This window comes from Corythoichthys intestinalis, chromosome 21 (assembly GCF_030265065.1).
Source record: "Corythoichthys intestinalis isolate RoL2023-P3 chromosome 21, ASM3026506v1, whole genome shotgun sequence".
NCBI lineage: Eukaryota > Metazoa > Chordata > Actinopteri > Syngnathiformes > Syngnathidae > Corythoichthys > Corythoichthys intestinalis.
The window spans coordinates 29,319,240-29,342,831 of NC_080415.1; the positions used below are offsets into that span (position 1 = coordinate 29,319,240).

Consider the following 23,592-nt stretch of genomic DNA (forward strand, 5'->3'; position numbering starts at 1 on the left):
AGTTGTCTTTATTTTGTTTTATATTGAATTAAAAAAATGCTTTTATTCATTGATCAAAAATCAAGAAAGAAATTGTTTTCCCCAAAATTCTACGTTCTCCTACGGAATGAACTTTTTTTTTTCTTTTACATTTTTCTGAAAAATCCCTAAATACGTAAAAATGGTACCCGTCGAGTTCATCCGTAGGGATTTCCCTTGAGTCCGCGCACTTCTTTCATTGTCTTGTGAGAGCAGCGGCTCTCGTAAGAAAGGATGTCGCGAAGGATGACGGGACAAATACGCTGCGGAGGCGGCACGAGAGTCGTGCCGCTGCTTGTGCCTGTCTCCCAGGATACCCGTTGGCATTCTTTTTTTAGAGCCGAGCACGACGGAGGATGATTGAGTGTGCCCGAGTGGCGGCATGGCAACGTGCTTGTGCGCAGATGTAAACGCTGATTGAAGGTTGAAGAGCTTTCCACGCGCTGCATGACTTTGCCCAAAGTGTCCTCAATTAGCAAAATGGCTAGAGAACTGACAGCCCCCCCCCCCCAAAAAAAACCCCCCAAAAACAATCAGCGATAAAAATTGGGTTACTTTCACAGCAAAACATCAAAAAGTGTGCTTTGAATTTTGAACGGCATGACACATTAAACTGTGAAAAACAGACTTTGAATATGCTTTTTGATGGCCAAATAATATAGTGGCCCTTAAAAGATTTCATGTTTTTTTTTTGCAAAATATGAGCCGTCCTTGCATGACTTTTTTGTCTTGAGATGAGAGCAAAAATTTGATGTACGAGTGTGCTAATTCAACAATTCATGAAAAATTTAGATTTACAGCAACAAATAATGAGGGGATAATTTATGAAGATTTTGCCCCCCAAACACACACACACAAAATTTGTTTATAAAAATTATAAATAAATGTAGTGTATGTACAGTGCCTTGCAAAAGTATTCGGCCCCCTTGAACCTTGCAACCTTTCGCCACATTTCAGGCTTCAAACATAAAGATATAAAATTTTAATTTTTTGTCAAGAATCAACAACAAGTGGGACACAATCGTGAAGTGGAACAAAATTTATTGGATAATTTAAACTTTTTTAACAAATAAAAAACTGAAAAGTGGGGCGTGCAATATTATTCGGCCCCCTTGCGTTAATACTTTGTAGCGCCACCTTTTGCTCCAATTACAGCTGCAAGTCGCTTGGGGTATGTTTCTATCAGTTTTGCACATCGAGAGACTGACATTCTTGCCCATTCTTCCTTGCAAAACAGCTCGAGCTCAGTGAGGTTGGATGGAGAGTGTTTGTGAACAGCAGTCTTCAGCTCTTTCCACAGATTCTCCATTGGATTCAGGTCTGGACTTTGACTTGGCCATTCTAACACCTGGATACGTTTATTTTTTAACCATTCCATTGTAGATTTGGCTTTATGTTTTGGATCATTGTCCTGTTGGAAGATAAATCTCCGTCCCAGTCTCAGGTCTTGTGCAGATACTAACAGGTTTTCTTCCAGAATGTTCCTGTATTTGGTTGCATCCATCTTCCCGTCAATTTTAACCATCTTCCCTGTCCCTGCTGAAGAAAAGCAGGCCCAAACCATGATGCTACCACCACCATGTTTGACAGTGGGGATGGTGTGTTCAGGGTGATGAGCTGTGTCGCTTTTACGCCAAACATATCGTTTTGCATTGTGGCCAAAAAGTTCAATTTTGGTTTCATCTGACCAGAGCACCTCTTTTCCACATGTTTGGTGTGTCTCCCAGGTGGCTTGTGGCAAACTTTAAACGAGACTTTTTATGGATATCTTTGAGAAATGGCTTTCTTCTTGCCACTCTTCCATAAAGGCCAGATTTGTGCAGTGTACGACTGATTGTTGTCCTATGGACAGACTCTCCCACCTCAGCTGTAGATCTCTGCAGTTCATCCAGAGTGATCATGGGCCTCTTGGCTGCATCTCTGATCAGTTTTCTCCTTGGTTGAGAAGAAAGTTTGGAAGGACGGCCGGGTCTTGGTAGATTTGCAGTGGTCTGATGCTCCTTCCATTTCAATATGATGGCTTGCACAGCGCTCCTTGAGATGTTTAAAGCTTGGGAAATCTTTTTGTATCCAAATCCGGCTTTAAACGTCTCCACAACAGTATCTCGGACCTGCCTGGTGTGTTCCTTGGTTTTCATAATGCTCTCTGCACTTTAAACAGAACCCTGAGACTATCACAGAGCAGGTGCATTTATACGGAGACTTGATTACACACATTTGGATTCTATTTATCATCATCGGTCATTTAGGACAACATTGGATCATTCAGAGATCCTCACTGAACTTCTGGAGTGAGTTTGCTGCACTGAAAGTAAAGGGGCCGAATAATATTGCACACCCCACTTTTCAGTTTTTTATTTGTTAAAAAAGTTTAAATTATCCAATAAATGTTGTTCCACTTCACGATTGTGTCCCACTTGTTGTTGATGCTTGACAAAAAAATTAAATATCATATCTTTATGTATGAAGCCTGAAATGTGGCGAAAGGTTGCAAGATTCAAGGGGCCCGAATACTTTTGCAAGGCACTGTATATCCTGCATGCACAGTGGTACGAAAAAGTATCTGAACCTTTTGGAATTTCTCACATTTCTGCATAAAATCACACGGATGAAAAAACTGTCAGCTTTAACTAAAACCACCCAAACATTTATAGGTTTTCATATTTTAATGAGTATAGCATGCAAACAATGACAGAAGGGGGAAAAAGAAGTAAGTGAACCCTCGGGGAAAAAGAAGTCAGTGAACCCTCTGCATGAGGAGACCTAAAGAGCAATTGAAACCAATTTTTACCAAACAATTTTATTTAGGTGCGGACAACTGGACAACTTGCAATCATTAATGAAAGAATGAATTAAAAAGTTTATCAGGATGTTTTGCAGGTAAACCTGGGGCTGTCTGTCAGACAGTTGAAGCTAAAAAGGGGATGGATGCTGCAACAAGACACTGATCCAAAACACCTAAGTAAATCAGCTTCAGAATGGTTTCAGAAGAACAAAATACACATTCTGGAGTGGCAGTAAAAGTCCAGACTTGAACCCCATTGAGATGCTGTGGCATGACCAAACAGACAGCAATTCATGCCAGACATCCCAGGAATCTAACTGAACTAAAGCAGTTTTGTAGAGAAAAATGGGACAAAATTTGTCCTGATCGATGTGCCAGAGTGATCTGCAGCTACAGGAAGCGTCTGGTTGAAGTTATTGCTGCCAAATCGGGGGCCACAAAATATTAAATATGATGGTTCACTTACTTATTCCCCCCCTTCTTTCATTGTTTGGATATTATCCTCATTACAATAAGAAAACCTATAAATGTTTGGGTGGTTTTAGTTAAAGCAGACACTGTTTTTTCATCTGTGTGATTTTGACAAAGATCAGATCACATTTGATGGTGATTTTATGTAGAAATGTGAGAAATTCCAAATGGTTCAAGTACTTTTTCATACCACTGTATATTGTTAAATGACTTAGTATGCAACAAATCCTTTGTTAATTGTTATCTTATTATTAAGGATGTCCCCAATCTGATCATGTGATCGAAAATCGGGCCGATGGCGCCATTTTTCAGAGGATCGGAATCTGGTGAAAAGGATCGGATTAATTTAAAAAAAACTATATACCGTAATTTCCCGAGCATACCGCGCACTTTTTTTCCCCAAAATCAACTTGTAAAATCATGGGTGCGCATTATACACGGGTACATGGATGGAGACAGAAATATATATATTATATATATATTTAAAGACAGATTATGTTTTATTGACACGGCCATGTTGTGTTGAGGAAAACGTATGCGGCGATCCGTTGCTGACCATTACGGTACATGACGTCACCATTTTGTTTCGGTAATACTTGTTTCGGTAATACCACACTGATTGGTCGAATGATTTCGTCTGTGTTAAATTCTGCTTTTTTGCCACTCTTCATAAAGCACAGAGATTAGTTTCTTGAACGCATTTGAGTCAACGTTTATTGCAACTCGGACCATAAAAAGAGCTGAAACGTAACAAAATGATCCAGAAGTACAATGGCACTGCCAAATGATAGGAGAAATAAAGTAGGTACTGTCCCTACTTATTATTATGTTTATTATATTTTTTCAACTATTGCTCTCCATTGAAAAACTTGAAATTGTCATATTTGTATCATTTCTTCAAAAGATTTTGCACATTTCAAATGATTTTATAAAAAAAAAGATTAAAAAAATTGATATTAGCTTTCCCCCGCAAAATGGATTTTTTTTAACCTGAAAAAAATTCTTTAAAATATCAAATCCAATGTACATTTTTTTTCTGAAAAATGGTCCCGCATTCGAAGGATCTTCATCAAAATGTTTTTTTGATTTCTGCCTGCCTTCCTACATGAAACATCCTTTTAAAAGATCTGCAACGTTTGATCAGAGCACGGCTAACAGGATTTTAAAAAATATGAACTAAATAAATAAATAACTGGTGTAAAGTAAGTTGTTGCAAATCTCACCTGCCATGCAATGAGATCCTTCAGCTTGTCGATCTTGTCCTGGTCGTCTGGGTGCTCATGGGTGTATTTGTCGTTAAAGAAGGCCTGCACAGGATAACGCACACTTTTCCATTTTTAAAGCTCATTGACTGCCATTGACAGTGATAGACGTCAATGGCAGCCAATGAGTTATGACGGACAAATATTTCCTCTACACTGCTAAATCTGTTAAAAACTAATAAAACGACGGAATTGAATCGGTACACAAACATAATTGACATTTTTTTCCCTACCTTCTCATAGTTGGCGAAGCCCCCCATAACGGCGGGATCCACGATGCCATTTAGCAGCATGGACAACGGGTTGATAGGCAGGTTAGGATCACTGAGGTGCTTCTGGACCATGCTGCTTATCTTGTCATTGGCCAGCTGCATGGTCTCCATGGCGTTCTCCAGCGGGCTGATTTCATCCTACGCACAGACAGGCCAGTGTGTTCCAGTGTCTTGCCGTGGTGTCAATACGGTCATCAATAGCGCTTAATCGCATCCATCGATCGGCAGGCCGGAAGAGCTCTTCATCCGATTAGGACGCGTACGCGGGACGAACCGCTACTCACCGTGCACACAGACTTGACTTCGAACCAGCGGAGGATGCCCGGCAGCTTGTAGGCAGTCGTGTATGTGGTCCTCTCTATCCACATGTTCTGATAAAACAAAACAAAACAAAACAAACAAACCAACAAACAAACAAACAGGATGTTTATCAGAGGCTTGAAGTGTGACCTTACATTCGGGGAAAAAAAGTCGTCATGGGGTCGTATGACGGTATATTGAAATAGGAATAACATACCTGGAAAGCCCTAATCAAGACCTACAGTTTGAGGTGTTACTCGCCGAGGTTTGTTTCAAATATATATTTTATTTTGTTTCCAGATATGTAACATTTTGACTCAGAAAAGACATTTCGGTTATTATTGTATTATACAAGCTCCCACTAAAATAACTTATTTCTGTAAAGTCCTAATGAAGCACTTTAGTTTGAGGTGTTACTCGATGAGGTTTGTTACAAATACATTTAATTTGTTGCCAGTTTTGTGACATTTTCACTCAGAAAAGACTTATTTTGGCTATTATGTCATCATACAAGGTCATACTAAAATAATTAAATTATTTCTGTAAAGTCCTAATCAAGCACTTTAGTTTGAGGTGTTACTCGATGAGGTTTGTTACAAATACATTTTTTTTATTTGTTGCCAGTTTTGTGACATTTTCACTCAAAAAGACTTATTTTGGTTATTATATCATCATACAAGGTCATATTAAAATAATATTATTTCCGTAAAGCCCTAATCAAGCACTTTAGTTTGAGGTGTTACTCGATGTTCCCAGATTTGTGACATTTTCAGTCAGAAAAGACATATTTTGGTTATTAGTTCATCATACAAGGTCATACTAAAATAATTATACTATTTCTGTAAAGTCCTAATCAAGCACTTTCGTTTGAGGTGTTACTCAATGAGGTTTCTTACGAATGTTTTTTTTTTTTTTTTATTTTGTTGCCAGATTTGTGACATTTTCACTCAGAAAAGACATATTTCGGTTATCATGTCATCATACGAGGTCCTACTAAAATAATTATATTATTTCTGTCAAGCCCTAATCAAACAGTTTAGTTTGAGGTGTTACTCAATGAGGTTTGTTATGAATGCGTTTTTTATTTTGTTGCAAGATTTGTGACATTTTCACTCAGAAAAGACATATTTCGGTTATTATGTCATCCTACAAGGTCATACTAAAATAATTATTTTATTACTGTAGTCTTATTCAAGCACTTTAGTTTGAGGTGTTACTCGATAAAGTTTGTTACGAATGCATCTTTAATTTTGTTGCCAGATTTGTGAATTTTTCACTCAGAAAAGACATATTTCGATCCTTATGTCATCATACAAGTTCATAATCAAATAATTATATAATTTCTGTAAAGTCCTAGTCAAGCACTTTAGTTTGAGGTGTTACTCGATGAGGTTTGTGACGAGTGCATTTTTTATTTTGTTGCCATATTTGTGACATTTTCACTCAGAAAAGACATATTTCGCTTATTATGTCATCATACAAGTTCAGACTAAAATAATTTTATTATTTCTGTAAAGTCCTAATCGAGCACTTTAGTTTGAGGTGTTACTCGATGCGGTTTGTTCAAAATAAAATTTTCACCTTGTTGCCGGAAAATACTTATTATGCTTGTCATTAAGGAATTAAATCAGCCACTCACCGCAAACTCGTTGTCCGGGTCTTTCTCGCCTTTTCTCACTGGCCGTGAATACTGGAATTTGTGGACTTCATTTACTGTGTAGAAGCTTTCAAAGAGAGAAGAGGGAAAAAAAAAAATTCTCTAATGACACATGACATCCGACAAAATGGCCATCTTTGCCTTAAGACATAAAATGAAGTTTGAAAACTCATGCGAGCTATTTGATCCAATAAACAGATTATTAATGAAGCAAATTTAACAGCCAATTAAGCCCATGAGTCACTTGGACGAGGTCATAGATTCTGGCATGTAGGAGGCTGCTTTTCAACAGTGACCAAAAGCAGGGTCAACGCATGTTAATCAGGCGCCGCGAGCAAATGAGGCGACCAAAAGGGTCGGCGGCCTGCAGCCGCGCGATAAAAGCTGTCGTCCAGGTGTATTTGCATAAATGTTCCCGCGAGTAAACATCCGCTTTTAATTATGCCCACTGATGCATTCGGCGGTTCGCGGATCTGGGGGAATTTATGTGCGGGTGCGCGTGGATGAGGCAAACACTCACATACACACACAGAGGTAACGTCACTAACCTTCCAGAAAAGTCAACTTTTAACACAGCATTTCACGGAAAAAAAAAATGTTTTGGTTGTTATGTCATTAAATGAGGGCATACTGGAATCTGGAAGGTACTCATCAAAACAGTTTGTTTGGTTTATCATTTATGACTTTCCAATTTAATGAGTCTCAAGGGGGAAAACTTTGTTTTGGTTATGATGTCAACATATTAGCGATTACTGGAATAGTAACATAATTACATAGCCCATTACAGGAACATAATCGGAAAGTATTCACCATTACCGTTAAGTTGAGGTATTACTCCATGCGGTTTGTTGCAAATTCATTTTTGACTTTCAAATAGATTGCGGTTTAAAGGGGGGAAATGTGTCTTTTGGTCATCAGGTCATAATTGAAGGGGATACTGGCAGATTACTGACATATTTGAAACGCACTCGTTAAAATCTTTAATTTGAGGTATCACTCCATATGGTTTCTTGAATATAAATTTTTGACTTGACAACAGGGGTGGGGTGGGGGGCTGTTTTTAGGTCCTTATGCCATTAAAGGAGGGGATACGGACAGAAAACTAGTATATTTGGAAAATACACACCAATACCTTTAATTTGAGGTATTACTCCAGCTGGTTTAGTCCACATAAATTTTTCACATTTTGCCAGATTACTACAGATTATTACAGGTCTTTTGGATATTTCAGGAGATAATACTTGCAGAAGAACACCATATCTGGAAAGTACTCTCTATTATCTTTAGTTTGAGGTATTACTCCATGTGGTTTGTTGCAAATAAATCTTTGGATTTCTCTTAGTTTTAAGGGGGAAAACTGTTTTTTGGTCATTACATCATAATAGAAGGGGATACTGGCAGGCTACTAACATATTTGAAAAGTACTTGTTAAAATCTTTCATTTGAGGTAACACTCCATATGGTTTCTTGAATATACATTTTTTACTTTACAACAAGGGGGAAAAAAGTGTTTTAGGTCATTATGTCCTCAAAGGAGGGGATACTGACAGAGAAATACACATATTTGGAAAATACCCACCAAAACCTTTAATTTGAGGTATTACTCCATCTGGTTTAGTCCAAATTATTTTTTTTCCATTTTCACCAGATTACTCATTTTCATCAGAGGGAGAACATGTCTTTTGGTCGTGATAGGAGAGCATACTAGGAGAGTAACAGCATATCTGCAAAGTACTTGCTATTATCTTTAATTTGAGGCATTACTCCACGTGGTTTTTTGCAAATATAGATTAGATAAATAGATAAATAGATAAAAATAAATATAAAGATAAAGATAAATAAATAGATTAGTTTTAAGCGGAAAAAACTGTTTTTGGGTCATCACGTCATAATAGAAGGATACACTCGCAGACTACTAACATACTCCATATGGTTTCTTGAATATACATTTTTGACTTTACAACAGGAGTAAAGGTGTTTTAGGCCCTTATGTCCTCAAACGAGGGGATACGGACAGAAAACTAGTATATTGGAAATTACACACAATACCTTTAATTTGAGGTATTACTCCATGTCGTTTGTTGCAAATAAATTTTGGGATTTCTATTAGTTTTAAGGGGAAAATTTTGTTTTTTGGTCATTACGTCGTAATAGAAGGGGATACTGGCAGACTACTAACATATTTGAAAAGTACTCGTTCAGCTGTTTAATTTGAGGTATGACTCCATATGGTTTCTTGAATATACATTTTTGACTTTACAACGGCAAAAAAGTGTTTTAGGTCATTATGTCCTCAAAGGAGGGGATACTGACAGAAAAATAAAAATATTTGGAAAATACCCACCAATACCTTTAATTTGAGGTATTACTCTATTTGGTTTGGTCCAAATGATTTTTTTTTTTTTTTTTAACTTTTTACCAGATTACTCATTTTCATCAGAAGGAGAACATGTCTTTTGGTCGTGATAGGAGAACATACGAGTAGAATAAAAGCCTATCTGCAATGTACTTGCTATAATCTTTAATTTGAGATATTACTCCACATGGTTTCTTGAATATACATTTTGATTTTACAACAGGGACAATTTGTGTTTTTAGGTCTTTATGTCCTCAATGGAGGGGATACTGACATAAAAATAACACATTTGGAAAGTACCCACCAATATCTTTAATTTGAGGTATTACTCCATCTGGTTTGGTCCAAATAACTGATCCCACTTTTTACCAAATTATTCAATTTCAAGGGTTATAGTTCTTTCAGTCATTATAGGAGATAATATTAGCAGAATAACAGCACATCTGAAAAGTACTCACTTTTATCTTTAATTTGAGGTATTACTCCATGTGGTTTATTTCAAATACATTTTTGACTTTTCAACAGATTAGTTTTAATGAGAAAAACTGTGTTTTTTTGGTCATTACGTCATAATAGAAGAGGGATACTGGCAGACTACTAACATATCTTAAAAGTACTCATTAAAACCTTTAATTTGAGGTATGACTCCATATGGTTTCTTGAATATACATTTTTGACTTTACAACAGAAAAAGTGTTTTTAGGTCCTTATGTCCCCAAATGAGGAGATGCTGACAAAAAACTAACATATCTGGAAAGTACCCATCAATACCTTTAATTTGAGGTATTACTCCAGCTGCTTTAGTCCAAATAAAATTTCCATCTTATTTCCAACTTTTTACCAGATTGCTCAATTTCAAGAGGGGGCTTAATGGGTCTTTCAGTCATTATAGGAGATAATATTAGCAGAATAATAGCACATCTGAAAAGTACTCACTTTTATCTTTAATTTGAGGTATTACTCCATGTGGTTTATTGCAAATACATTTTTGACTTTTCAACAGATTAGTTTTAATGAGAAAAACTGTGTTTTTTGGTCATTACGTCATAATAGAAGGGGGATACTGGCAGACTACTAACATATCTTAAAAGTACTCATTAAAACCTTTAATTTGAGGTATGACTCCATATGGTTTCTTGAATATACATTTTTGACTTTACAACAGAAAAGGTGTTTTTAGGTCCTTATGTCCCCAAATGAGGAGATGCTGACAAAAAACTAACATATCTGGAAAGTACCCATCAATACCTTTAATTTGAGGTATTACTCCAGCTGCTTTAGTCCAAATAAAATTTCCATCTTATTTCCAACTTTTTACCAGATTGCTCAATTTCAAGAGGGGGCTTAATGGGTCTTTCAGTCATTATAGGAGATAAAATCAGAATACTAACAGCACATCTGAAAAGTACTCACTATTATCTTTAATTTGAGGTATTACTTCATGTGGTTTATTGCAAATACATTTTTGACTTTTCAATAGATTTAGTTTTAATGAGGAAAAACTGTTTTTTCGTCATTATATCATAATAGAAGGGGATACTGGCAGACTACTAACATATCTAAAAAGTACTCATTAAAACCTTTAAGTTGAGGTATGACTCCATATGGTTTCTTGAATATACATTTTTGACTTTACAAAAGAAAAAGTGTTTTTAGGTCCTTATGTCCCCAAATGAGGAGATACTGACAAAAAACTAACAAATCTGGAAAGTACCCATCAATACCTTTAATTTGAGGTATTACTCCAGCTGCTTTAGTTCAAATAAAATTTTCCACTTTTTACCAGATTGCTCAATTTCAAGAGGGGGCTTAATGGGTCTTTCAGTCATTCTAGGAGATAATACCAGGATAATAACAGCATTTTTGAAAAGTACTCACTATTATCTTTAATTTGAGGTATTACTCCATCTGGTTTGTTCCATGTACAAATTTGACGTTGCTACCAGATTACCTGAGGATTTGTTCTGCAACGGGCTTGTTCTGGAACTTGGCGGGTAAATCCAGGATAGGTTTCACTGTGAAACACTGGACATCTTTACATGTACACATCAAGGATCAAAATTATTACAAATTTTAAGAAACATTTAGAAAAAAAAAAAAACGTTTGAAATGAGGATACACTGTCCGTGAGAATTCTTGATATCATCACTAGGTGGCGTGGTTGTCTTCATCTTCTCAGCGTTGGGGAACTGCGTGAGGAGGCGAGCTTCGAAATCCTCCCAGCGCTCGTACTCCTTGCCGCGGTAGATAAACATTTTGTTCTGGTTGGGGCACAAAGTCGAGTCAAAAATGTACTTATTCACCGCCACTGACGTTGATAGACGTCCAATCGGAAGTCTATCGCCGTCAAAAGCAGGCAATCCGCGTCAATTTTGAGCGAGCGTGTCAGATTCCATGTCGAACAAGGACAACTTTTTTGCACGAGGTCAAAAAGTTGCCGCGAAGAATAAAGGAGTGAAAAGACGAGACAAAAAGCAAGCAGCAGATGAGACGAGTGCAATTTGCCGTCTGCTCGGACACATGAAAGAATCAAAGTGTGAATCAAAAATCGTTCTTCAAAGTGGACCTTCAGGACTTTTTTGGGGGGTGATTGTCGCTTCAAATAAAGTCACTGGAAGTTGGCAGATAAGAGGATAAAATGGCGTCTACAAGTGATATATGAAGAGAACAGGATATATCGAAGAGATTACATCCACAAGAAGGGAAGTCAAGTTTGTCTGCAGATTCCTTTCAAATACTTTTAAGGTATTAGATGCCATTGACGCCGATAAACGTCGAATGCAATTTAACTAAGAGTGCTTCATTGATTCTTCTCATTAAAATGTTTTTAAACGTTTAAAAGGAACAAAACCTTTCCTTTATTCTGTTTCATTAAGAAAAAAAAACATTCCCTCCATTTATTTTAATTTGCAAATTGTTTAAAATTTTAATAAATTATATTAAATGTTTATTTAATTAATAAAATGTATTATTAAATAATAATTATACAGTGGTACCTTGACAAACGATCGCCTTGACACACAATCTTTTCGACATCCGACAACATGCTTGAAATACGACGATTTATGAAAAAGAAAAAAAAAACAGTATTCTCTTCATTTTGTGAATTTGTTCAATATTTACAAATGTATTAAATTGTTTTAAATCTTTATCTAACCCTAAAAAATAATATTTACTATATTAACATAACTAATAATTTAATATAATGTTTATTCTCTTATTCAAGTTTTTTTTAAATAAAAAAAAGTTTATCAATTGTATTTAAAAACAACAACAACAAATAACAAAAAAAAGGAGAAAAAAACTAAATACGCTTATACTTAATTCTATAAACAGTATACAGTGGGGCAAATACGCATTGAGTCAACCACCAATTGTGCAAGTTCTCCTACTTGAAAAGATTAGAAAGGCCTGTAATTTTCAACATGGGTAAACCTCAACCATGAGAGACAGAATGTGGAGAAAAAAATAGAAAATCACATTGTTTGATTTTTAAAGAATTTATTTCCAAATTGTGGAAAATAAGTATTTGGTCACCTACAAACAAGCAAGATTTCTGGCTGTCAAAGAGGTCTAACTTCTTCTAACGAGGTCTAACGAGGCTCCACTCGTTACCTGTATTAATGGCACCTGTTTTAACTCATTATCGGTATAAAACACACCTGTCCACAAACTCAATCAGTCACACTCCAAACTCCACTATGGCCAAGACCAAAGAGCTGTCGAAGGACACCAGAGACAAAATTGTAGACCTGCACCAGCCTGGGAAGACTGAATCTGCAATAGGTAAAACGCTTGGTGTAAAGAATCAACTGTGGGCGCAATTATTAGAAAATGGAAGACATACAAGACCACTGATAATCTCCCTCGATCTGGGGCTCCATGTAAGATCTCACACGTGGCGTCAAAATGACAACGAATGGTGAGCAAAACTTCCAGAACCACAGTAAATGACCTACAGAGAGCTGGGACCACAGTAACAAAGGCTACTATCAGTAACGCAATGCGTCACCAGGGACTCAAATCCCGCACTGCCAGACGTGTCCCCCTGCTGAAGAAAGTACACGTCCAGACCCCTCTGCGGTTCGCTAGAGAGCATTTGGCTGATCCAGAAGAGGACTGGGAAAATGTGTTATGGTCAGATGAAACCAAAATAGAACTTTTTGGTAGAAACACAGGTTCCCGTGTTTGGAGGAGAAAGAATACTGAATTGCATCCGTAGAACACCATACCCACTGTGAAGCATGGGGGTTGAAACATCATGCTTTGGGGCTGTTTTTCTGCAGAAGGACCAGGACGACTGATCTGTGTAAAGGAAAGAATGAATGGGGCCGTGTATCGAGAGATTTTGAGTGAAAATCTCCTTCCATCAGCATTGAAGATGAGACATGGCTGGGTCTTTCAGCATGACAATGATCCCAAACACACAGCCAGGGCAACAAAGGAGTGGCTTTGTAAGAAGCATTTCAAGGTCCTGGAGTGGCCTAGCCAGTCTCCAGATCTCAACCCCATAGAAAATCTGTGGAGGGAGTTGAAAGTCCGTGTTGACCAACGACAGCCCTAAAACATCACTGCTCTAGAGGAGATCTGCACGGAGGAATGGGCCAAAATACCAGCAACAGTGTTTGAAAAGCTTGTGTAGAGATACAGAAAACGTTTGGCCTCCGTTATTGCCAAGAAAGGGTACATAACAAAGTATTGAGATGAAGTTTTGGTATTGAACAAATACTTATTTTCCACCATGATTTGCAAATAAATTCTTTAAAAATCAAACAATGTGATTTCCTGTTTTTTTTTCACATTCTGTCTCTCATGGTTGAGGTTTACCCACGTTGACAATTACAGGCCTCTCTAATATTTTCAAGTGGGAGAACTTCCACAATTAGAGATTGACTAAATACTTATTTGCCCCACTGTAAGTACTTCAAACAAAAATTTTTTGTTTTTCTTTTTTTTTGTCTACTCAGACAACACTTTTTGTCTCTTTTGTTGCTCTGCCATCTTTGCAGAATTTGCGTAAAAATGTTCGCATCAACTTCATTCTTTATGCCACTTGTAATGATAATGAATGGGGAAAGGAGGGAAGTGAGGTATGCGCTAAATCAGTCAGCACATTTGTAGTTTTTTTTTGTGTCGCAGGGTTCCTGCCACCCTCCTCAAAGTTAATTAGTGCCGATGAAAGCGATGGAGACCCCCTCAAGAAATAAAAGAGGTGTCATTCAGCTAGTTCTCAGTCAACATATCATAAAGGTTGAAAAATTATCTAGTGTTGCTTTAAAATTTGAACCGAATTTTATCCACAGTACATGTATATTAAAGAGAAAATTTTACAGTTAATATTCTTATTTTTATCCAACAATTTTTGCATTACACAAAAAAAAAGAAAAAAAAATAATTAAAAAAACATTTCCCTGACTTCTGTTATATAAACAGTCATCGATTCAATGATTGCTGTCAGCTACTCCCTGTCAAAATGGATTGAACATCTATTGCTGTCAATGGTAGCCAACAGGTTATATATAATTGTTACTGGTTTCCTCACCCGCAGGAAGGACGGGAAACCCATGCCGTAGTAGCCCACTGCAAAATAGTCCGGTTTGGGTCGGATCACCTTGACGATGTTCTCGTAGAACTGAGCCTGCTTGCGCTGTAAACCCCAGACGGTGAAGGTAAAAAAGGTGTAAATACAGTTTTTGTCATGCTGGATGAAATATGAGAAAAAGATGTACCAAGGATGCGCTAAGTTGCTCAAAGTCAAACATTTCATTCTCGTATTGCTCGGCGAGTTCCTTCCCTAAGATGATAGCTTCCTCCCACATCTGAAACATAAACAGAACCACACATTAATCAACACAATTCAAAAATCAAGACAAAAAAAATCACGTAAACAAAATATTTAAAACAAATAAATAAACAGGAATAAAAAATAAATAAACTGATAACCCTAAAATGAATGAATGCAAATAAACAAAACATACACAAAAAAATGGAAACTAAAATCAATCTAATTCCTTGAACGTGCCCATGTGCAGTTTACCTTGCCCTTGTCAAAGTAATTGATAATCTGCTGGTAGAGCTGGTCCTTGAGTTGGCCTTGAGTGCTAGCCTGGTAGCCATCTCGCTGGGTCAGATGGGCGGCGCACTGCTCGTCGGACCACTGAAAAATGAGCCCGTTTAATCGTTGAAACCACGCAAATGGGTCGCACGCGCTCGGCGCTGGAACAAAAGTGATCAATTTTCCCGCTCTTGCTTATTGATTCCCTGCTGGGGTGAGCGCAACATTTACCGTACATGCTAAAAAGATCTGTTGATCTGACGACAACCTCGCCACAATTTACAACTAAAACTAAGGGTGGGAACTGGGAACCTCCAAGTAGCTCACGATACGATGTGTGATACAATGTGATCTCATGTTATGGTCAGGAAATCATTCTAGGATATTGTTAGAGTTCGCCCCCCCGGCCAAGATGCACGCGGGAGCGGCGACAGCCGGACGAAGCAGTGCTCCGCTGCTTACGAGGGCGTATATTCCGCGCGTTCTCTTCTTATTTTAACTCTTTGTACTGACTCCACGTTTCAAAAGTTTGAAGAAAACTCACCGAAAGCAGGTTGACAATTTATTCGTCGACAATGGTCAAAAACAAGGCAAAAACAGACGACGGAGGGACAATTCTGGATCCAAAACAAGGCTACATAGAAAATGTTTCCGAGTAGCAAATCTGTGTTATCTCCGTGTCCAGTGTTTTTTAAGTTCGTGGTGCAGGAGGCCGTGCCGAGGGCGTTGCTTTTGGGACCTTCCCTCTGTGGCCGGTTTAGGTTCGCACGTGGATGGGACGTGGTTGCCACAATGACCGACGCTGGTCTTGACGTCCCAAGTGCCCGCTATCAACTTTGTTATCTCGGCTGGCGCTACGTGTTTTAGGACAAAGCGCGCTGGTCTTTGTCCTTGTTCGTTGTCGGGAGAACTGATTGCCAGAGTTGGTGCGTCAATCTTGCTCGCACACGTTGGGGTTCTGTGATAACATGGCGTTGTGTATCTATTCTGTTTCTTTAAACTATGGTGTGCTATTTATTTTACATTAGGTGTGTTAGAGTGGTGCAGTCCTACAGTAAATATGAGAAATGATACTATTCCCTGATTAATTATATTACGTGTGTTCGAGTCATGCAAACAGTTAGAAGGTGCCTACGAGAAATGGTACCATTTTTCCTTTTCCCCCTCATGAGCGCCGATAAGGTTTATTGTGTTCAAGGGCACGGAGTGAAGTCTGCCTAAACTATAGTTAGATGAATGTGTTAAGACTAATGCAAACAATTATATGGTGTGTGTGAGAACAGTACCTATTCCCTTCAATATTTTACAAAATAACTATTTAACAGAAAAACAAGCTATTTTCATCCCCCTGCTGTGAATAACAATGAGTTTATGTACAGCAGAAGTCCAATCTGTTTAAACTGGGAAGGTGGCTCATTCGCTGCCATCCCTCCCACTTCAAACGGATTGGACGTCTACGTCAATGGCAATGCCAGGCAATGAGTTCGTTTTGGGGGTAACACTTATTTGACAGTGACATCATTAGACCGTCATAATTATGACATGACACTGTCATGAGCATAAATTAATGCTTATGACAGATGCCATTAAGTGTCAACCGGCAAATTTTGTCACTAATTCCATTCCTGTCTAGTCCGCATCTTTTACATTCATTCAAAAGTGACATCATTTGCCGGATGACACTTATTGACGTCTGTCATAAGCATTCATTAATGCTCGTGACAGTGTCATGTTGTAATTGTGACGGTCTTAAGCAGGGGTAAAAGTGGCTAGAATGCTTTGCCGGAACTCCCTGACATAAAGGTCACCAGGGAGTCAAACCTCCTAAAACCACAGAAAGGCTACTTTTGGCAGTTATACCTATAACATTCAATAACACAATGACGGTACACAAGAAAGCCCGCCCATCTCATCAGACCATAGGACATGGTTCCAGTAATCCATGTGCTTTGCTGACATGTCTTCAGCAAACTGTTTGCAGGCTTTCTTGTGTACCGTCTTCAGAAGAGGCTTCCTCCTGGGGTGACACCCATGCACACCAATTTGATGTAGAGTGCGGCATATTGTCTGAGCACAAACAGGCTGACCCCCAACCTCTTCAATCTGTGCAGCAATGCTGACAGCACTCCTGTAATGAGTCACATGACATTTTGGAGGGAAAATGCCAAGCAGTACTCAATTTGGACATTAAGGGATGTACGTAGTTCCTAAGGAGTGTACTCACTTTTGTTGCCAGGAGTTGAGATATTAATGGCTACATTTTGAGTTATTTTGAGGGGAAAATAAATTAACTCTATTATATAAGCTGCACACAGACTACTTTTCATTGTGTCAGTGTCATCTTGTCAGTGTTGTCCCATGAGAAGGTATTCTTATATATCTGCAGAAATGCGAGCGGTGTCCTCCCTTTTGTGATACACTGTAAGAGAACTATACCTTGAGCAGCTTGGCGTGTAGCAGCAGCGTGTAAGCCGCCTCAGTGTAGTTGTCGCATTCTTTGTGAAGGTCGCACAACTTGTACAAATACCTGATTGGATACAACAACAAGAACAGCAAAAGGTACACAACTCAGCTGTTTTTGTTTTTTTTGTCGTGAACAGTGCTGCCTTGAAGGAAAGAACGCTTACCGAATGTACATTTCCTCACGGTCGATCTCCTTGTAAAAGTTCTGTTTAACAGAAAAATAAACGTATTAGTTGAAAAGCACTCGAGTGTGCATTACTAGAGCAGCAACAATTACTCAATTAACTCGAGTATTTAGATTAGAAAAAAGCTTCGTATCAAATTTTGCTGCTTTGAGAATTCGTTTTATCTGAGTAACGTTGTAATGGTTTGTTTTGAAAGTGTTTGCATTTAGTTTTATTGATTTGGGTGGATACTAGGACTGCACGATATTGGGGGGAAAAAGACATTGCGACTTTTTGGGGGTTTGCGATATATGTTGCGATACTAAATTTAGAAGAATTTTCAGCAGATGACTTGAATAGCTCTGTTTGGGAAGACTTTGGTTGACTCACCATGACCATTTTGTACAGGTAATCCCTGGTTTACGAATGAGTTCCGTTCCTACACTGGCGACGTAACCCGAATTTCTGCTTAAATTGGAATTAACTCGTGAAATACCCCTACAAAATAACTATCCAAAAAGTCTAAAAGTATTGTATTTGGGTTAATGATGGATACACTGCTCTCTGGTGGCAGGGTCGGGTCTGGCTGGACTGTATGACTGACGAGCAGACTCGTCTGAAATGGATAAAGCTGCGCTCTGGTTTGGCCCACATAAGGGCTTTACAAATTATCAAAGGTGAAAGAAGTCCAAAACTTCAAAACGCACAATTGCCCTGTAAAGATGATCAACTTCACGTTTATTGAGGCTAGAACACGTCTCATTAATAAAGTAAATTATTGTGTGGTACAATAAGGTACTGTTTCCAGTTTCCAGACTGGATGTCAACTCCACCTATGGGAACTCCGGATATACTGTAATCCGGCTCGAAGGACCATTACAATGTTAAGTTCAAATACGAATCCTTAGGAGGACATTTATAAACGCTACATAAAATAAGGAGAGAAGGCACACAATTTTTTGAAGAACTCGTCGTCCGAACTGTAAAAAAAAAAAAAAAAAAAAAGGAAAAAAAAAACGGATATGGGACACGCAAGAGGAGTCGGCGCCAGGGGAGAAGCACCTGCAGAAGCATGAGGACAAGGAAGTGGGACCTGACGCTGTCAGGAACTGCAGGACGGCAGCAACGGGGGAGGATGGGATCCCGACATGAAGAACGGCAACGGAAACTAGGTAATGTTTATGCAACTTAAAAAAAAAAAACAAAAAAAAAACAAAAAAAAAAAAAAAAAAAAAAACGACTGGAGACAAAATGGCGGACGAGACTCCTGCATTGTCAAGTCGAAATTGCGTAAGTCGAGTACGTCGTAACCCGGTGACTACCTGTATTCATATACTGTTTAATCCAGGCTAAGGGACTCAGGAGGCCATGTTTCTGCAAACTTTACTGCTTTTATGACGCTAAACAAAAGTTTACGTTTTCAAAACAAACAACCGAGCAAAAAAATATTGTATGTCCTGCGATGAGACTGTTGCGCACGAACACATTGCGATGGCGATGTTCAAATGATATATTGTGCAGGCCTAGTGGACACACTCCCTTCTAGTGACAACAGTGAATATGACTGAACTCATCTGACGGCTGAATCCAGCTGCTCCCTGCTGAGACCAACAAAAGGTATGTTTTTGTTTGAGGTAATATGTTCTTTTATGCATTCGTAATTTAGTTCAAAAGTATATTTAGAATTTTTTGTGGGGATATGTGTTTTATAAAATAATAGCATTTTATAGCATTAAAGCTAGCAGACTTTTGCTATGCAAGTTAGCCAATTGTTCTTTTGTTTGTACTTAGATTCTCATTTTTTATTTTTTTATACCATTTGAGGCTAAGCTCAGGTATTTTAATTTTTTAAGCAAAGTGCAATTCTGCCTTTTTATTTTGTATATGCATTTATTGCTTGTTTTGAAAGTGCAATCTTGGCAAGCCAAAATTAATATTATTACAAGCATAAACATTAGTTTCTTTTGTTTTACATCTCCTAAAATTTATTCTGCAAGGCATTAAATGTTTGTAATCCAATTACTCGATTATTCGAACTAACTAATAGATTAATCAATTACTTAAATAATTGATAGCTGCAGCCCTATGCATTACACAGTGGAGATGTTAACTTTATTTTCTTTTGATAATTTTGTAGCGTTTTTGCTTCACTATTCAACTTTTCCACTCGCATTGACAGTGATAGTCATCCAATTTTAAATTCTACTCCACGATTCGATTCGATTACGATTCAGGGTGCTACGATTCAATTGTTGAACCATGATCATGGTAGTGACGATGATCTCGGTTATTGCGATTAAAATGATTATCAATTCACCGTATATTACTGATTAATAAAGTAGCCAAACAAATTTATGTCTATTATTTATTCAAAATATCCGTATGATTCAACAGGAACGATGGAAACATGCCCATTCAACAAAAAACTGCCCTTAAGCTGCTTATTTATTTATTTATTTTTTACAAGAAAGTGGAAAAAAACATTAAAAGGGAGTACTTATTTCTCTCAACAATACAAGACAACTTACACTGGTGGAATGAATTCCACATTTTCTGGACACAAACAAAGTGTCTCTTTTAACCAATATACTTTGTTTTCACAGTGTTACCTCCCTTGTGTAACTCTTGGAGTGACAGGTGGAAATCACAACTGCTCTTGATCACTTTTAACTTGTGGCGCTTATTGCCGAGCACATAAAAAAACACCTCCACACACAGACGCTCATTACAGTGTGCGCACTTTCTTCTCTCCCTGCCCGTCCATGCGCACACATATACGCCTGTCGGCTCCCAGGCAGCACTTGCAACAACAGATTTCTGTACTATTTCGTATGTTTGTAGTGTTACCGCTGTACTTAATCATGGTTTTACAAGTTCTGCATATGAAATACACGTTAGCGAATTAGCTTAGCGCAGTACAAGAGGGTTCGTGTACTCACTTCTTATAGACGCACATAGTTCTTAGCAGCACACTCAGGACATTTTTCAATTGAAATGCCTTAAAACTACTGCTGGACAACTGAAAGACAAGGAGCAACAAACTCTCTCTTCCCCTCTCGCTCTAAAAAATAACTTAAAACTAATAACTTAAAAAATTAACGTCCCTCTCTTCTCTGACTGGATATCTGCCCTGTGCTCCGTCGCGGGTCGCTGGCTGGGCACCGGTGTATCGGCTGGGTGTTGCCTGCACTGGCGGGGGACCCTGCCCTGGGCTTGGTGGGCCGCTGGGGGTCCCGTGGCGCGTCTTGCCGGTTGGGGGCTGCGGCTCGTGGACCGGGTGGGGTTAGGCGTGGAGTTGGTGGTGCGTCCCCGCTTGCCATCCCTGCAGGCCGGTTAATGGGTGGCCCGGGGGACCACCCTGGATCCCGGGGTGGGGGGGTGGGGGGGGGGGGGGTCGGGATGGGCTGCGCTTGACCCCCGGCCCCCGCCGCTCTTCCTCCCTCGCCGGGCTGGCTGGGTGGGAGCCGTGGCTGTGGGTTGGCAGCCGCGTGGCGTCTCCGCTTGTCTGCGTGGCTGTCGCGTGCCTGGTGGGCTGGATGTGATAGGGCGCGCTCGGGTGGGGGGGTCCCGGTGCCGGGATCGGCGATGGGGCGGCGTAGGGTTGGTCGCCAACGGGCTTACACTCACAAGGGATTCACACGATTACTGGGTTCTAGTTCACAGAGCTGATTTGTGTACACTCTACCCCTTTCAATCATTTAGCTTATAGACTCCCCCACCCCCGTCCGCCTCTTTCCCTAGTCAACAGGCCCCCCACATGATGTCAACCGGAAATACATCTAGCTGACGATAGCGGTGTCCGGGCGACAGACGTGTCTCGAATTTCGTTCCGCTATAAATCATCGTTTTTGAACCTTTAAGAATCGTGATCGAATCGCCACGTGTGGAATCGCGATACATGTAATAATCGATTTTTTGGAACTCCTCTAGTGTGTACTGACCAATACATTGACGGTGCAGCTCATGCGGTTCTCCTTGTTCTCATCGTGCATGATGGTGCGATAATCCAGCAGACGCTCCAGCAAGCGCACCACCAGACTGACGAAATTCTCGCCGCTTTTAGCCAAGTACTTGTGCTTCCGGCAGTGCTCTAGTAAACTGAACACCAAGCATCTTTCAGCGCCTCCTGCAGGCCCGACGATGCGACGAACACTTACATTTTCTGGAAGAGAACTTTATACTGCTCGTCTCCACGCCCGCCTTCCACCTCGTGATCCAGCTTGGTGATGATCTCGGTCTCAAACTGCAATCGCAAGAAGAATTTAGATTACTAAAAAAAAAAAGAGTTTATTGGACCCCCTTTGGTGTCATTTAAGGGCACCTACGCGCAGGCAGAACACGCGCCTCCGAAGTGGATTTCCCTCATGCAGAAAAGCTTCATTTTATGCCGTAACGAGGCATAACATTAGCTTGCTCTCGGCGCCTCTGTTGATAATCGTGGCGCAACACAACACAAAATGAGATTTGCCCAATTACAAGCTGGCTCGCGGCAACCCGCCGTTTATTATCCCCCACAAGACCCCACCTCGGTCCCCCCCCTGTGAGCAGCAGTACAAACGTTGCCTTCATTTAAAAGTTTAATTTGTTCCATAATCACGATCAGAACTCAAATAAGTCGTATCAAATCAAAAATTTTGCCATCGAAATAAATGGAAATGTTGGTAATTAGTTCTGCCAAAAATAAAAACAGATTTTATGACATTCAGTCAGACGCGATTGCTTTAAGCCTGCAAGGGAAGCTCAGCTTCCCCCAAAATGTCAAAAAATTAGTAATCAAATTAATACTGTTGAGTGTACATGTCATTGACTCAACTTTTGTTCGGAATTACCTTATTACTGGTTACGATGCGGCTAGCTTTTCATTCATTCTTGCAGCTTCAAAGCCCTTTAAACAGTGTGAATGCTGTTTGTCTCCAGATTTGAGACCATAATTGATTCTGCATGTTTTCCCCAAACATTAAGTTTCTGATGTTAAATTGAGTGATTTATTAGTTATTAAAAACTTGCAGTAAATTAAAAAAAAAAAAAAAAAGGTTGCTATTTTGGTCAAAAACATATGTTAAATATTTCTATTCATCTTGAAAATACAGGTGATTGTCTCTGCATTTGGTGATTTTTGTGCATCTAGTGTAAAATCTGAGACTTTTATAGCCATTTTAAGTAAAGATGTCCCGATCGATCGGCGTCTCGGTCGATCGGGTCCGATCATGTCATTTTCAAAGTATCGGAATCGGCAAAAAAATATCGGACATGCCTTTTTTAAATATATATATTTTTTAATTAAATCGTTTTCTAATTGTATTAACGTTACAGACAAAATGGTAGGGTTATCAAATTTATCGCGTTAACGGCGGTAATTAATTTTTCAAAAATTAATCATGTGAAAGTATTTACCGCAATCAACGCATGCGCTGCACGACCCACTCACGCAATGTCGTGTTCAATCTATAATGGCACCATTTTACCTATATATAGAGCTAAAAGGCAGCGTAAAATGAGTAGAGTGAATTTTGGCAGCCTTTTTTTAATTGGCTAAAGCCTTACAATCCCTCTCTCAACAATTAGAAATATCGTGCGAAGCAATGTGGGGTAGAAAGGTAGTAGTTGATCTTTTACTTTACACCCTGTTATTTCCCAACGCAGAGAAGATATATCAATTGGTGCCACTTTGCACAGTCATGGTTGCACTTCCCATCATGCATTTGGGCAGAACAGTTAAATGGCTACAGTATCATTTACTGAAAGCTCAACAAATACAATATGGCAATATTTAGTCACAATATAGACCC

General features: G+C 39.0%; 1 protein-coding gene across 1 annotated transcript in view; it reads right to left on the reverse strand.

Annotated features, from left to right (window-relative positions):
* The window catches only part of dock1 (dedicator of cytokinesis 1), a 271,810-nt gene that overhangs the window by 11,781 nt on the left and 236,437 nt on the right, over positions 1–23,592 (reverse strand). Inside the window, exons 34-46 of the mRNA XM_057826650.1 lie at positions 21,961–22,046; positions 21,745–21,901; positions 17,804–17,844; positions 17,613–17,703; positions 15,159–15,278; positions 14,851–14,940; positions 14,664–14,768; positions 11,241–11,382; positions 11,073–11,154; positions 6,748–6,832; positions 5,093–5,179; positions 4,770–4,946; positions 4,498–4,581 (exon numbers count right to left, since the gene is read on the reverse strand). Of these exons, the coding sequence (XP_057682633.1) occupies positions 4,498–4,581; positions 4,770–4,946; positions 5,093–5,179; positions 6,748–6,832; positions 11,073–11,154; positions 11,241–11,382; positions 14,664–14,768; positions 14,851–14,940; positions 15,159–15,278; positions 17,613–17,703; positions 17,804–17,844; positions 21,745–21,901; positions 21,961–22,046 (1,347 nt within the window). The remainder of the gene's footprint in view (positions 1–4,497; positions 4,582–4,769; positions 4,947–5,092; positions 5,180–6,747; positions 6,833–11,072; positions 11,155–11,240; positions 11,383–14,663; positions 14,769–14,850; positions 14,941–15,158; positions 15,279–17,612; positions 17,704–17,803; positions 17,845–21,744; positions 21,902–21,960; positions 22,047–23,592) is intronic.